Below are 17,299 nucleotides of genomic sequence, written 5' to 3'. Positions count from 1 at the left end.
CAATATCAAACCGAGTTCAAATTTATCTTTATTAATAGCTTTTTTTATATATTTTGGATGAAAAAGAGAAATATAAAAAATGAATAAGCGCATACGGTATAGTGCAAATTGCAACATCTGAAAGAATTTTATCTACAATAAATTATTACAAATGAGAAGTAGTTATTGCAGCATAAATATTTCAATTGATAACAACGCAGAACGGAGAACAACGCATAAATGCAATTCTTTGTGTTTTACTTCGCTTACGTGTACGTTGAAAAATGATTAATAGTTAGAAATAAAACATCACGCGATTAATATTTGGTTATAAATGAGCTTATTTTCACGCATATACATGTACGTGCGCCTTAATACATGCGAATAAATGCATGAGGATAGTAGCGCGCGAGAGTCCGGCCTACGAATCGATCTGCCTTTGCCAAGAAAACGTCACGAAAAAGTCCATCAATCATTGCGTACACAGGCGTAATGTGAGTGAGCGTATACGCGCATACTCTCTCTCTCTCTCTCTCTCTCTCTCTCTCTCTCTCTCTCTCTCTCTCTCTCTCTCTGGCGGATATTCGATACAAGGCAGAGAGAAAGGAGGTGAGAGAAAGAGAGAGAAAAAGAGGCAATTTATTTATGCTCGATACAATGGAAATCAATGACGGAGTTAATCGAGTCGGTTGACCAAACGGTATTTTCAACGATCTTTCTAGAGATTTTCAAGAGATGGTTAAATTATAATAAAAATTGTCCTTTTTAAAATTAATATAATACAACACCTACGCATACAGGGTGTTTAAAATCTGTTTTCATCCCTTACATTTCAGCAACAGTAAAAATCGCTAAATATGTATTTGATCATTTCAAAGAGTTGCACTAATTGTGAATAACTCTTCAAAACGGTCAAACGTATTTCACAGTTTTTCATAATTTTGAACAGTTTCTGAAATATGGGAGGTGGGGACAGACTTTATAGACACCTGTATATTTGCAACAACGCGAACGTTAGGGAATATTGTAAAAATATTTTTATTAATATACATAATATGTATAAAAATAAAAATAGTTTAATAAATAAATGTAAATCAGTTAAAAGTTAATTAAAATTGTAGAAAAGATCATTTTGTGTGGGAAAAAAGCCGTTTAAATTTTCTGGAGTGTCTGTTATATTTAATGCAGCTAAATGAAGCTTTGAATTAGTTATGGGAATATAATTTATATTAGTGTCAGAATACGTGACATAAACTCGGCATTACAAAATTTCTAGACACTGATGGAAGAGAGGAGCCTAAAACCCTCTGAAGTGTCGGAGAGCTCGCAAGCTCGTAAGCTCGTACGCACGCCATACGTCCAATAAACGAACGAGCAAAAAGAGTTTCGAGCTTGTCGTGTTTCCAAGAACATTTTGTGCGATCGATACAGCCTGCCATTATTGCTGGTAGATAGGCTGTGCTGTTACGCTCGTCTTCTCTCTCGCATACGTGTATCATCTATGTATTCACGTCGCTCATGTATGATAATAATGCTTGTTTTATTATCTTACGTGCTTTGACCGATGGAAAAAAAAGATTTTTATTCTTTCTGATTGCGATATAATGAAATACGACAATGATTATTATTTGATATTTTGCAAAGATAATAATAATATTCTGATAATAATAATATTGTTTGCAAAATTTCATATCTTTCTCTCTTTTGATATATAAATAATTATCTCAAGAGAAATTATATGTAATTATATGAATATATAATTTTTTACATATACACATATTTCTATTTAATATATTCCTAGAATATCAAGTGTTAACGGTTTCAAAATTCAAATAATTGGAGCATGTCTTTGCCAATTAGTATCTTCTACTATAAAATCATATATGTATTTTTTTTTTATTCTGGAAATCAAGGTGATGAAAAATTACTATGTTTATATAACTGAAGATAGATCGCTTCGTAATATTATATGATTAGATACTTGATAACATAGTCGTTTTGTCTATTCGCAGTTTCGCACAAGTATTAGTGAAGACACAGTAACTGCGTTACTTTCCTCGGCCAACGTTAATTTGTAATTCAAGACAAGTTGACGGTAAAGGGGTGGCGGATCGTAGTGGCGCCAGTCGTTGGAAGGAATACCTGCTACATTATTACCACATAGTTTTTCTACCACTATGAAAATTAGCACAAGAGAGAGAGCGCGCTGGGACAATCGATCCGTTTAATACAAATGTCTACGTATACGCGTCTAGTTCAAATATTCCTGGAAACTAATCCAACTCTAGTTTATTTCTTCTGCATAACTGTATAAAGTGAGTACTCTTCAATACCAATGATTCGTGTATTATTTTTGGTTTTGCTTAGATAGACAATTAAAATTGATTTTCCCCACTAGTGGTTAGCATTTATTTTTATATATGTATAATATTCAATTCGCATTCTTATATGCATTACTGTACAAGATGTATAAATTTTTTAGGATTCTCTCTCTCTCTCTCTCTCTCTTTCTCTCTTTTGTTATGGTTTATAATTTATGTATTATTAACAAATATTCTAGCTTAGTTTTTGTGACTTAATCTTATGGGACAATAATATCTTAAATTTTTTATCTCGAAATACATAATACACACAGGATATACGTGTAGGAAAAGAATTACAATTCAGAGCTAATCTCATATCCAAAGCTGGATCGTGATTATTATTAACATATTATCAAGAGGGAACTATATATACGAACTTCCGTAAGAATCTGTTCAACACTGTCTTTTTACCCTCGATGTAGAAACCACCGTCTAAACTAGCTCGTATAAGCCAACTCCTGTTCCTACGTATACGAGTAAACTATTGATCCGTGAGTAGTCACGCGATTCTGTCGTAGAACACCACTCAAACTCCTGTGCCTTTTTCCTCCCTGGTCTCTTTTCTCATTCCTTCTCTCTCTTTGTATCCTTGAACATTCAGAGAACGTAAGAAATCTCTGCATTTTAGTCGTTCTTAAAAATAGTTTTTCCTTTTCTACAAAAATTGTAGAGTCATCTAGGTTTTCGGTCAAGTCCTATTATTAAATTATTTATAATATTTACACACAGTGGTTGACATTCGTCTACTTACCGTTTACTTAACAGTAAACTTCAACGTGTAGATTAACTTATGGAAATATTATTTTAACATAAGACCGCATACATAACCATGTACTTAATACAAGGGAAAGAAATTCGCTAATTTCAAAACTGGTTTGGTCGTCTATCCAATTAAATCTCTCAAACAGGAAACGTCGAGGTGTGGATAGGGCGTAATATCAAACCAGGAATAACCTTACCCTTTTATTTCATTCACGCACTACCCTCTTCCTCCCCTCTCCCTCATTGTTACGAAGCCTCACCACTATTGTTACCATCGCCGGCGAACAGCAACGACCACCTTCGCCGACTCCGTCGACTTCGCCAACGCCATCATCACCTTCTCGTCTACCTCCACCCTTAACTCACCCCATTTCCCTCGCTTTATCACCTGCCATCACCGGCCAGCTCGCGCAGTAGGTATATACCTACCTACCTACGGCGGCGCGCCTCGGTTAGGTCTTATCGGTAATGGTCCTATTTTTGGAATCTCCGCCCATTCTTTGCGTGACCCACCTCCGCAGCAACTTCCCCTCTCGTAGCCCGTGGTTTATAACCCTTCGAACGAGGGGTTTAGTCGGATCTCTCTGAGTAGCGACACGTGAAGAGACACCGCGGGATGTCCCTTTTTGTAAATTAAAGAAATCGATGGGGGACATGAGGTCGCTATGGAATAAGTCCACGTGGAGATCCTATGTATGTAAAAAGTTTTTGATTTTTCTAACTTATTTTATATGAGATTGGTCGATATATTAGTTTCGAACAGTAAGATGGATATATTAAATTTCGACGCATACTGGTGATTTTTTTAATTCCTTAGGAAGATAGAAGAATATGCCTCAGTTTCCATGAAAAAGAAAGAAATTCGAATTAGCGTTGCTTGAATCTTCGAGGCGAAGGGTCGGTTGGCGTGACTCGGTTCACGGATCGATAAACAGACCGGAGGTTCCCGACTAACCAGTCTCGGGTCACGAGAATATTATTAAGCGCGCCGCGCCGGTGCTTTTCCGACGGGCCGAGCGAATCCAACTCTTATCGGTAATTTCGTTTCATATACCAAGAAAATCATTAAGATGTGGTGTTTTAAGCTGCTTGTAAATGCAGTTTTGTTTTGTTTAAATTGCTCAAAGTCTCGACGGTACTTAGGATATCGCGATAACCATCGTATCGATTATTGTAAATTCTTTTAGCAATATTCAAAGTTAATAATGCAACAAGAAGTGAAAACGTGAAAAAAAAAAGGAAAACGAAGAGATTTTTTACTATTTACTGTGAGGATAAAATATTTTCTACAAACACGTCTAATATAAATTTTCAACATTTATAAATCATAATTTTTGTTTAAAATTTCCTAAAATTTTAAATAATGTTAAATATATCTTCAATTAGGCTTTTGTGTTAATGATATTTCAATCTACGTTGTGTTCTTCGGAATTCCCGCGGTTTTTGAGGATAACACATCGATCACTATTGGGAGTCATTATCATTTTAACCGTGGGCGTATATCGAGGAAATGAAAACAAGGGGACGTTCGATCATTTTGATAGTGAAGAAAGTATAGGGACGTAGAGAAGTGAAAATATGCACACTGCGTGGTGGCGTGTACTTAGGCGCCATATGTCGCGCGGTCATTCATGTCCACGTATACTCCACGTAACTTTTTCTACGTATGCACTATACGTGGATATATGCGTCGAGCGTCTGAACTGATCTACGTACATATATACGTGAACTACCTACCTTCCAATATCGGTTATAAGTGTGATATCGTGGCTAGGATTGCTCGTAAAGTAAGTATTAAGAGAAATATCATTTTGTGCTCGGCGCTACTATAACGTCTTGTAAATTGGAAAAATTTCGTCTTCCAAAGAGTGGAGTATCCCATTAACTCCAACAAAACCGATAAGAAAATACAAAATAATTCCATCTGTATCTTTCATCGAAATACTTGTTGCAATTCCTATAATTCGAGTAAGCTTGTTTATTTTCTATGTAAATCTGACCACTGCAATGTTTATATATGGAAATATTATGATCCATCTTTGAGATTTGCTTGACTTATCTTGTTTGATGCAATCTTTTATTTTGTTTCTCAATTTAGAAATATTCCTACGTTAAAAAGTAACGCAATGCTTTTGATGCGAGACAGTGCTAGCTTTAATTGTTATGCATCGCCGCGTTGCTACTATGCTCGGAGAAAACAGTGAGGGAAAAGTGCGAAAGAGAGTCAGACAAGAGGATGGAATCACTTCTATGCAATAGCCGGTTTTGTCTTTCTTCCCAAATAAAACTTGCTCGTACTTTCATTATGTTGTTCTAAACGGAATTTAAATATTTGAAGGTTGAATGATTTCATTGGTTGACCGAAGGGTATATTTCTTTCATGAACGGACAATAAAATGTAATGATGAAGAAATTTATAATGGGTAACTCTCACCTATTCTGAAAAGGCAGATGTGAAAGTAGTAAAAGCGAAAGATCTTTCATTCGTTGAATTGATTATTCAAATCCATCATTGATGTATAATTTTATTTATACGTATTATGCTATTATTATTTTATTATTAGAATTTTATTTAAAATTAAGTTAGAATTTAAATAAATTTTTAATTGAGCATACACAAGATGCATACATTATGAAATAACACTGTAAAATAGTAGTTTAATTTATAATTGTAATAACACACATCTAACATTTACATTTGGTTTCAATTTTCAGCTCTTTATTATGTTTATTAGAGCAGTTTTAATAAATTGCAACTCATACTTAATAGTGCTACGGAACTGCTAACTTACTTTCTAATTATTCATCATAATAAATCAATCTTATGTCTTGCACAATGTTATGCCTTCAAACTTGTTAGAATGCGGATATTTTCCAATTTATCGATGTAACAATATTTCCATCGGAACGTTTTTGCTCGCATAAAATAAAATTATCGCGGTTGTACAGTCTTTTGTATTTACATATTTCCAGGAAAAGAAATTGTACGATTGAATTTATTTTTTCACAATATGCGCGCGGCGTGTGATTGAGCCATGGAAAGTAATAAGAGCAGGTATAGAATTTGCGCAGAAACCGTTCTTATTGTTAGAAATTTGCAAATTGCCATACGGCAATCAGATAAATATATCTAATCTTTTTACTCGGCATATTTTCTTGAAAAAAATATATTAATAAGTAAGCATGATTCAGTTAATAAACACACACATCTAGAAAATAAAAATATCTTCTTTTATTCTCTTATGTTCAACATTATAAATATGTAAAAACATTTATTCTTTAATTCATTAGTAAGAAATAAATACTTGTTTTTTAAAACTTTTTTTTATAAAATACGGTTTCTATCTAAAAAAAAAAAATTACTTTGTTGTAGATGTTTCTTGCTAAATTTTAACAAGTCAGTTACATGAATAAGCATCGAAATAATTTTTCTTTTAAGATAATTTATACACATTTACATGATTACAATTTTGGCAAAGAAAGCATAAATCCGCTGATCGTGCAAGCGATGAAAGAAAATTCCATCCGCAATGCAGTCGACAACGGGCACCTGCGAAATTATGCCTGACGGTTTTTTTGAAGTAGCTTACTTGAAAAGTCACGCGATATATAACGTTGTGGTCTTTGTGCTTTGAAAGACTCTTGCGGTTTAATTCAATGGCCGGTACAATGACCGCTATTTTCAAAATTATTTTCATACATTTATTCATTATTCGTGTTAGATTAAAACGTATTAAAAATGGCTAAAGAATATTCTTGAAATTATTTCAATACACATTTTTAATAATGTTTGTGCATTATTTTATAAAATTAATTATATAATATTTATTTAATTATGTACAGAATTTTTTAAATTTTATATACAATTAATTTTTTTTCATTAAAATAAATTTTTTTTCATTGAAATATAAATCAGTTCAATGTTGATATGAATAAAAAATCATTGAATTGAATAAAATTAGAATTATTTGTTCGTTATTTTTTCGAATAAATAAAATAAGAAAAATATTTTTTCTTAATTACCTTTTTAAAATTTTTATTTTTGTTATGATCTTTTTTATTTTAATGTAAGTTATAAATTGTCAATAACCGTATAGCTTATTTCAATAGAGATTATTTCTTCAATACATACATGTATGATTATAAAATTTTGCAATGATTTCTTTTGGTCGAAATCGGATTGGTATCTGAAGTATATCTGAAGTCTGATATGGCAAAGACGAGGATATCATCGGTGAAGCTTGGTTTCGGTAGTTGGTAGCCGCAGTGCTGGCGCAGCGCCCTGACCTCAAAACATCGGCATGGATCGATAGAAAACTTCCTTCGCTTTGCACCACGTTCTCCGTGCAAACTTAGTGGACTTGGTGGTAGGCTGAAGAAGGTGCAAGAAGATGAATATTGCTCGGTGAAACTTGAGACGCTTGTTTAATCGACGAAGATTAGTGCGATGAAGAAAGTACCAAGTGGAAAAACTATCTAGAAACGTCCACCTTATTTGCGTAACATTATTAAATCATTGTTGGCACATATTTCGCAAATGATTCTGAATCATCTGTTTTTTCTTGGTTATATTGCAATAAATCGTTACAAAAAGCTTGCAGAGGAGCAATTAATAAATTTAAAAGCTATAGAGAGAAGGAGTTTTCAATAATTTATGTTCTTTTTCAATTACCTGTCTGTCGAGTTCGTTGTGCGTGGCATAATATGTTATTACGTCAAGTTATTCGATTAATTAATTAAATTGATAGAATTAATCAATTATTCTAAGAATACAAATGATATTGTCGATTTTTCTATTTTTTAATTGTTGATTTGATCTTTAATATAATATCGGTTTTATGTACGTCGAAGCAAAATTCGATCAGATTGGCAGATTCGCGCGATTGACATTCTGGTAATCAACCTTTGATGCGAATCAATGCTTATTCGGACAAGGTCGCGAAGCTTTCGTCAAGGATCATCGACCTCGCTCATTCTCTTTCTCTTTTGTTGCCGACACTCACGGTCTTTCGATCCTTTTGCGCTCGTTGCCGAAGAGACTCGAAGCGTAATCATGTGTGCAAGCGAAGCGCGATTCTTGTCCGCTCTCGGTGCTACAACGACGATGGCAAGGTGTCTGCTAGTTAAACGCATACACGTCGTGTCTACGTGTTTCCTATGCGTTTCTTTTCGTGTTAAAGCTAAGAGCTCATGTTCCGGAAGAAACACTGCGAAGACGCACGGCGATGGCGATGCACCTCATCAAGTCATTTTATTACAGTATGCACACCCGACAATGAGACAACACTCTTGTTTACGAGGTGCCGATGCTATGTGTACCATGTTCATGTTTTCTCATGTATTTTTTTCGTTTGAAGACCAACCAGTGACCGCTTTCTCTTCTTTTATTTAAAGTTCTTTCTTTCTTATTCCTACTTCACACTTTGTATCATATAGATTATAATTGTTCTTTTTGTTTAATAAATAAATAAATTAATTAATGAATGAAAATCAATATAGGACTTATAATTAAGAAAAAATAATTATAAACAAGAGTATCGAATTACATTACTTTAAATAGAATTTAAAACGACTTGTCAAACCAATTATTAAATTTTATTCGTAAGCAGTACAAATATGCTTAAATGTGCAATGTTAAATAGTATAAGGTAGTATAAATATGATTATCGGCATCAGTCGTCTTTTATTATTCCATTGTTAAGGATGTTTTCGTATAAACTCGCTGCGAAATACGACTGATCGATATTTTCGTGTGCTCATACAGGCGAGCGATGACAACGACGAAATATATTCGTTTTATTAAGGTGCACACGTGTAGCCGAGAGGTACGACTTCCTCCTGGTTTATGAGGTGTCGATACTGCCTCCCATGTAAACGCATATAAAGCGGGTTTACTTTTCTCATACACGTACGATCCTTGTACGAGCGAAGAGACGCACGGACATCGAAGTGAAAAAAGTAAGAGATATAGAAGGACGAAAAGACACACACACGTACATCACAACTTATTGCTTGCTTATTGCGAGAGACTTTACGACACGATCGACGAAATGACGTTCACAGATTTTTGTCTTTCCTATAGCTTTCTCACTTGTGGTTTTCGACTGCAATATACTATGCTAAAAAAGCTTAAATCCGGGGTAAGGTTTTTTTAGTAAAAATTTTTTAAACAGGATTTATCATCTCTTGTAAATGCTACTTGCTCTTGCTGAAGCAATTCAAGACTATTTAACAAATAATATAATATAATAAAAATATCTAGTTGCGTTTTCATAAGACCTAAAATTATCTTGACATATATTTAGATACAAATTGGAAAACGACACTGATCTTTAAATTTGATGGATAATATTCGTCAATAGAATAATCAATAATGAAATAATTAATTTTCGGTGAATAATATTCACCAATAAAATATAATCAGAACATATTTTTTTAATACCGATAAAAATTTTAAGAAGAAAAAAAGCATTTATGATATTGTAATATTCGATTAATTTGATTAACATGCATTATAAATATAAAAAACAAATGTATTAGCTAAAAAATTTCTAAATGATGGAATTAATCTCCAAAATTCATAGACAAATAGTTGACTAAGTTCTTCGTAAATGTCGTTTATTTTTAGTCTGAACTGAATCAACATCTGCTACGTATAAGTCAGCCTGTCGTTGGCATTTTAACGAATTGTCAACGGTTACCCTTTTGCATTCTATTAGAGCTGTTCGTGGTCGCTATGAGGGTTCGATAGCATTTAAGTGATGAAAGATGCCACGTATATAAAAACTTACGAAATAGAATCTTATTTGAGGTAATTATTATCGCATATTTGATGGTCTAAATTCTAAATATTAATGTTATTTTTCTTTGCCATTTTTTCTTATTTTTTGTTCTGTTTGTATAAGAAGAAAATACTTTTTTCGAGTTACCTTACATAAAATTGATGTTACGCTGTCACGTATTTAGGATAAATTTATGTTTTATAATTTTTTTTTATTTTATCTTGTATGAGTTGGTTTAGATTCTTCCAAAGAAACTGTATTCAGCATGTATCTAACAAATACCTACTTTTCTTCTATCTGCTATTTTTCATTGTTTTTAATGCGAAGATACAAATGCAAAAATAACAGAAATAAGAGAAACATTTGTGCAAAAATATTTATCGTTAGATACCGTTTGTTTAATATATACTTTGGTACTTTCATTTTCTTTTATCTTCCCCTCTTCTTGAAAAGTATTATAATAATGATATGTTCATGGGTGTGTATAGGATACAAACCTTTCAAGAGAGACTCGTGCTATAATAATAAATAATACCTCTCGCGGAAGGGTGAAGGATTTATGGGTAATTCGCGAATGGTATTGTTATATAATAGTCATCATATGGCTATTACATTCAAAGCTATTCTTACTTAATTTTTTATAGCTCAGATGTAAAATGTTTAAAGCAGTTGTTACATTAAAGATTACTATGAAAATAGATTTAGATATTTGATAAAAAATTGTTCCTAAATAGTTTATTTTGTATTAGATAAAAAAGCATAATATACACACATAATAAGGATAAAAACAAAATCAAAATAAGAAAGCACTCGTGTAGTTAGTGTGTATTATATAAACGAGAGAGAGGAAAACCATTATCGACAAAAAAGTTTGATTTAAAGTTATAAGTTTAATTGCAAATATTGAAACAGTAAAACGTAAAGAATACGATGTAACAAAATATTCAGTTGTATATTACAAGGAAATGTATCACATTTATTTATAGAAGTTGCGTACATAATTATACTATTTCTTAATTAAAGTGAAATACGTAAGCTGATATTAAAGATATCATAGATATCTTTTTTTTCGTACTGTAATTATATAACAGAATTGCGTGATATGCTGCGCTAAATAATGTTATCTCGTAAACGTACAAATTAAAACATGTCTGATACTGATGGTACCTGTCCCTTTGAGAGGTCAATCTTTTTAACTTTTATGGTCATGCGTTCTCGTGACATTGCGCTCCGACAAGATCAGGATGAAGAGTAGGTCGGGCCAGGTTAATGTCGAGACGTCTAGGTCAAGGAGTGGTCACTGGTCTCGATCGGCTCGTTTATCTCAACAGTCTGCGACCTACTTGAAACTACCGGTAATGTTAATATCGTTATTTTTCAGCGATAGGGTCGGTCGTGATGATGATTTTATTGATTTTGTCTATCTTGCCTCTAACAACTGGAAAGAAGTGCCAGATACTATTGATGAAGCGATTAACGTTCGACGAAAAACGATCGATTGATTTAATCCCGTTATGTTGGAGATCGAAAGAACTGCGTGACCGCTATTAAAGCTAGGTGACCTTATGGTCTTTTCCTTATCTGATGGTCAACGCGATAGTTTCCTTTCCATTCGCAAATAAATGCAGAAAATAAATGCAAACCGCGCATTTGCATGGTCTTCTTTAACAAAATCAACCGACTCGCGTGCTAACGGACGCGTGGGCGTTCTCGGAAGCGGGCTACGGACGAGCACGCTAATGCACGCTCTTGCAATTCCATGAAAATATTCCCGCCTGTTCCTACTAACCTTCCTTGCATTTTCTAGGAGTATGTATTTTACCTGTGATAAGCTTTTGTGCATCGTGATAAGCCTATACTCTCATTACGAAGCGGAAATTCGCCGTTTGTTTCTTTTTATAAAAAGAAAAGAAGAAAAAACGCGTTAAAATAAAATGTAAAATTTAAGAAGGGAATTTATCATACGAATCGAAAGTACTGTTAAGTATATCTATATAAATTTTTAATTTCTAATTTTAAAGATTGAAACTTACGATATTACAAAATTGACTTCTATCAACAGCTTTTTTTATTAGACCATGTTTCGTTAGACGAGGAGGACGAGGGTTTATATGAAGTAAATGTTAATGTCGAGCTACCATTGTATGACGTTTACATGCGGCCAAGGGTAAAAGATAAGTGAGTGTAAAAGAGGGATGGCAGTTGCAATGATATGGCTCGTCAAGATCGCCGGTTACGATTAGACCCACGGCCATGATGTGCTGGCACATTTAACATCCACCACGTTGTCATTATTGCTTATTATTTGCTCATCGTCCGGTAGACCTAGACGGTGCATTCGCATCGGATATGACAATGACAGGGGTGACGCTCGATGGCGTTGTTTACACTAGGGAATGCTGCGTGATACTAACGGTATCCGCGACTTTAATTATTCTTTCTCTTACAAAAACATCCTTTCCTATCGATTGGAGAATCCATCGCTAATAATCGTTTTGCGCAATTAGCTGATATCTGAGTGAATGTAGCAAAACGAAGTATTGTGCGTTTCTGATGGTTTCTTAGCAACTACGTTTTAGTCTTCTTAGATCAAACAAGTTTTTGAGGAAGCAGAAGAAAAGACGGCATTACACGACGACATACACGCAGGACATTGCGCGTCGCAGTAAATCGTAGTTCGTAAAACTCTGACGTTTCACAGTAGCGGAAATCACGTGACGTTGATGATGACTCAGGAGACGCTTCGCCGGCGCGGAAATTGAAGGAAGAGGATTCTTTCCCGTGACGCAGTTGATTTTACAATACACCGCGTGATTCTCCGACGCGCTGCTCCGACGCGCTGCTCCGACGCGACGCGCGGTTGCGTTAGAATGCTCGCTCGTAGATTAAACAGCGCTAATGATCCGTATCGCGATCCCGTTAGGACTGACTCGCCTCCTCCAGCGTGCATCGTCGTTTTCTGCTTCCGCTTCTAGCTTCACGCGTGTGGGCACCGTGTGCTCGAGAGAATCCTCTCGCTACGCGAAAGCTCTATAAATCCTTTTATACACAGCTTGTACCGTTGGTAACCGATGACTCTATTTCCCTTTACGTTCCTGTCAGAAAAAACGGGAAGTTTTACTCCTCAATTAACTTGATCGTCATGGGAAGTGGAGCAACCAGTACCAATTTGCAGTTGAAAATTACAGAACTAGAAGAAGTAGCATTTGAAACTGAACTAAATTAAGTTTAAAAAAAAATTTAAACGAAAGGTTTGAAGGATAAACTGGTTTCTAAACTGTTTAATCTTTGAGCCGATACGGACGCAACGTTAGTGACATCAGTGAATTCAATTTCAACAGTAAGGAAGGAAATGTGTATATAATATAAAAGAAACGATTTTACGTGAGACGTAATAAAATTACAGCGAATGTAATCATTTTGCAGAGCAAAGTAATACGACGCGATGTGCTAGTAGGATAAGGCGCGGAACAAGATAGTCTAGCAGTCGCTAACGATTAATTATGTATCTGCCTAATTGCGCAACGCATTAAAACGCTCACAGAAATGAGATAATAATGCAATTACAAATTATGCGGTGAAAGCAATTACGTTCGGCGCACAACGACGTTCGTTATAGCGTTAACAACCGATGTAGTAACGTGATAGATAGACCGTCATCCGCACCCATGCCTCGATGTCGCCCGGCGTCCATGCGGCCATGGCGGAGGACGACTAGGACGCTGTCCTAGAGCGTCGCTCCCGGCCGCGCGCGCACAGGATCGTGCGCACATTTTGCGATTAATTGCAAATAATTAGCGGATAATCCCGCGGAGAACGAGATAACGGTACAAGGACGTACGCGCCGCATATCGTCCATTGTTCGTGCGCGTTACCCAGACGCATTGTTGCGGTGCATCCTGCTGACTCGTTGCCTCCTCCCGTCCTATCTCTTCCTCCAGCCGTGCATCGATCCTCTTCTTTGAATCAAGACGCTTATCGTGACTCGCAAAATCACGCGATTCGCTTTTCTAACGTTGTTGAAATCACGATTTGCCTCCACCGATCCGCGAATACTTCAACACTACCGATGATTCACGTCGCGAGAAACTTTGCCAGTGTTATATCCGTCACAGTCGATTCTTCTTGTGAGTCGTAGCACTTCACTCTTGGCTTTATTGTTTTCTCGGGGTTGGATTGCCAGACAATGCGCAGTGTTTCGCACGCTTTGACGATGGCGCGGCGCGGGCGTCGTGGTATTCCCGGCGCCGCGCCGCAGTAATGACCCTGCGTCGTAATTGTTTTTAGAGCGTAACCTTTCTAAGTTTTGCACGCTTAGTAGAGAAGAGAAAATAAGAATTTCAGAATACAGATTAATTGAATTCCTCCAAAAAGACTTTATAAATTGTTTTATTTTTATGTTTCAGTATCAGTGTAAAATTTGAGCAATTCTTTTATACATGTATTTAAGAGAGAGAGAGTGTTATTCAATTTTTTTATTTATTTGATTCTTAAGGGATCCTAAAGTCGTCTGTATTATCATATACTGGTAAACCGTATAATTTTTGTATAACAATTACTTTTTTCCTCTTTTACTGATTCGAAAATCGTTTTCCAGGATTAAAGTATATCCATTAATACGTGTCTGTGAAATGGAGTTTATGCCGAGCACGACAAAAAATGTCGAAATTGAGATCTTCTTTACCATTTCTTAGTCCAACGACGCTCCAGAGCTGTCACGTCGTGATAACATTTGCTCCATAATAAGAAAGCTATGCAATCTGTATTTACGAAATAGTAGTCTACAGACTAGTAGTTTGCACGAAGAAACAACGTGGAGTCTTCAAAATTGGACTTAGACGTTTAATTAAAAAACGTTATTGTTATACGAAATTTTATGTGTATATATGTGCGTGAGATATTGATGTAGTAGTACGTAATGATATATCAATGTCAATCGTCTGTGTGTAAATCGTCTGTGTGTAAGTGCTATTTACAATGTGACTAATCGTCTTTAGGATCCCCTTAAAATTGTGTTTTATAATAATATTATTTATTTGCGCAAATTTTATGATACTCGTAGCATTATGAATTAAATCCATTTTTTTATATATATACTAATAAATATTTGTACAAGAAAAAATTACTTTCGTTTAAAATTATTTACCTAAAACTGCGGCAAAATATGGTCATTTTGCTGTATAAAGCCATTATAAGCCAAATTATTTATTTTGTTTTTTTTTCCAGATTATTTCAGGACGTATTCATGATGAAAATTTTTTGGCGAATATTAATTGATGTTGAGATTAGCAGATTTTTTTAGCTAATACTTTTAATACTTGTATATATAGCCAAAACATCCTTGATTTTATACCAAAATTTTTACATTATAATAATATAACCAAATAAAATTATTATATAATGAGTAACAATAAAATAAACTTAATAGTGATAATATTTTTAAGATACATATTCACATTTTAACATTTAAATTGATTATGATTTCTTGTTATATATTAAAGTCGATATAAATTAATGCCTTTCTGCTATTTTACACACATTATACATCATCGTCAAAAGTTTATAAATTTTTACCAATTTTTTGTTTAAAAATATATTTATATTTATCGGAAAAGATTTTTTGACTACCTTGATATGATTTTTATTATTTTATAATTTCCTTTTCATAAAAACTAGATTGTCTCGGAACATGTCATGCTTATGGACATTTATGCGTTTATAACTGTTATGTCTTTCTCCGTCGAATGATTCATGTTTCACTGCAGAATGCTTCGTGTATCAAACTCACCTTGTTTCTGTTACAGTTGGTTTATTTTATCAGTTTATTATAGTTTCTTTGAGAAAACTTCTGATTTAGTTTCGCCACATATATCATTTTATGATATATTATATATCATCTTTATGATACTTAACCGTTTCATGAAAGTAGAAGAAACTAGAAGCGAATGTAATACCTTATGGAGAGAGAAAAGCGTATTTGTTAAACTCAGTCACTGTAACGTTACTATTAGCGCTATTTTGTTGCTATCGCGATTAATAAAATACATATACCGTACATTATTTTAATAAAAAAAACGTTGCCAATCGATGAAAGATTTTATAACATATTTTTAATATGCATTAATTTGGAAAAGCTGTCGTAATATTGGAATATTGATTTCTATATTAATATTTTTCTATCATATTCATTTAAGACAGATTGTCTGTTGTTGATAATAAAAATAGAAAGAACTTAATTTAAATTAAAATGTAATTAGACTTTAAATATTGTCTTTAAATTTTGTGTTTTTAGGTATCTTGAAGAAATGGGATTGGTAGAACGAGAAGCCGAGATGCAAGAATTGAATGCTCCTAGACCTGGAAGATCAAGAGATCTTTTCGGAGTACAATTGGAGGTAAGATTTATATGAGAAGTTTATTTATTTAACTCAAACGTGCAAAGGATTACTCAATAAGCTTTGCGAAACTTATTGAGTGATCTATAAAATAATATATAAAATAATTTCTAAGATATTATGTTTGTTAATGCGGAGAGTCCTTGAAAGTCAGAACAATCGGGAAAGAGAGAATAATTTAATACGCGATCTCCGGTATCCTTGTTGAAGGTGAAAATACATTCGATCCAGGATTAGCTATCCATTCACCTGAGAGTACACTGACTGATTTCAATGGTCACTTTTGCCCGCGATTGTAGTGTAGGCCAGTGAGAGGCTCGACCCAGAAAATCCGTATCGGTTCTGGTACAACAGTCAGCCATCTGAAACTGAAACGGCCAAGGAAAGTTCGTTCGTTGCACTCTCTTCCCTGTTGTGATCAATCCGACTGTTACATCTTTCTCCGCGTCTTAACGAGTGAGATTCTAATAAAATAAAATATTAATTGTCAAAACTTAGCTTCGAGAATTTCTGCTTTGTTGAAAAATTTTTTCTAAACACATTTTCTTCTAATTTACTTTTTATGTCTATTGTAGCTTTTTTATTTATTTTTACAATAAAATAAACATTTGATTATTGAATTTTTTTTATAATTCGATAGAAAATTCAATAATTTAGGAGAGCGTATAACTAGGAGTATCAACAAGAATATTAAATAAACAGAAAGATACGTACGCATGCGTGCACGAAAAAACATAAGAAACTAGTTAAAAAGTTTTTTAAAAAAAGCTGAATAATAATAAATCTTCTTGTGGCAAAAAGTTGATGTAATGTGTTGCAATTGTATGCTCTTTTTTTATTGCAAATGTACATGTTAGCGATATTAATTTTGCATGTCATTGGACTATCAATTATGTTTGAATATTACGCGCACAAATCACACTCTCTTAAGTACGATTGTACGAGTGAGCAATAGCGAAATTTCTCTCTTCGTCGTTTTTTCATGCTAGATTTCTTTATGGACTTACTGGCTAATTCG

General features: G+C 34.1%; 1 protein-coding gene across 1 annotated transcript in view; it reads left to right on the top strand.

The window, feature by feature from the left end:
- The first annotated feature begins 11,130 nt into the window (after nucleotides 1–11,130).
- LOC108722495 (uncharacterized) overlaps nucleotides 11,131–17,299 on the top strand; it is a 39,658-nt gene continuing 33,489 nt past the window's right edge. The window contains exons 1-3 of the mRNA XM_018447641.1: nucleotides 11,131–11,241; nucleotides 11,949–12,064; nucleotides 16,179–16,281. Of these exons, the coding sequence (XP_018303143.1) occupies nucleotides 11,131–11,241; nucleotides 11,949–12,064; nucleotides 16,179–16,281 (330 nt within the window). The remainder of the gene's footprint in view (nucleotides 11,242–11,948; nucleotides 12,065–16,178; nucleotides 16,282–17,299) is intronic.

Source organism: Mycetomoellerius zeteki, unplaced genomic scaffold, assembly GCF_001594055.1.
Source record: "Mycetomoellerius zeteki isolate Tzet28-1 unplaced genomic scaffold, Tzet1.0 scaffold206, whole genome shotgun sequence".
Taxonomy (NCBI): Eukaryota; Metazoa; Arthropoda; class Insecta; order Hymenoptera; family Formicidae; genus Mycetomoellerius; species Mycetomoellerius zeteki.
The sequence above is the reverse complement of the archived record's forward strand: the minus strand, read 5'-3'. Positions and strand labels throughout refer to the sequence as shown.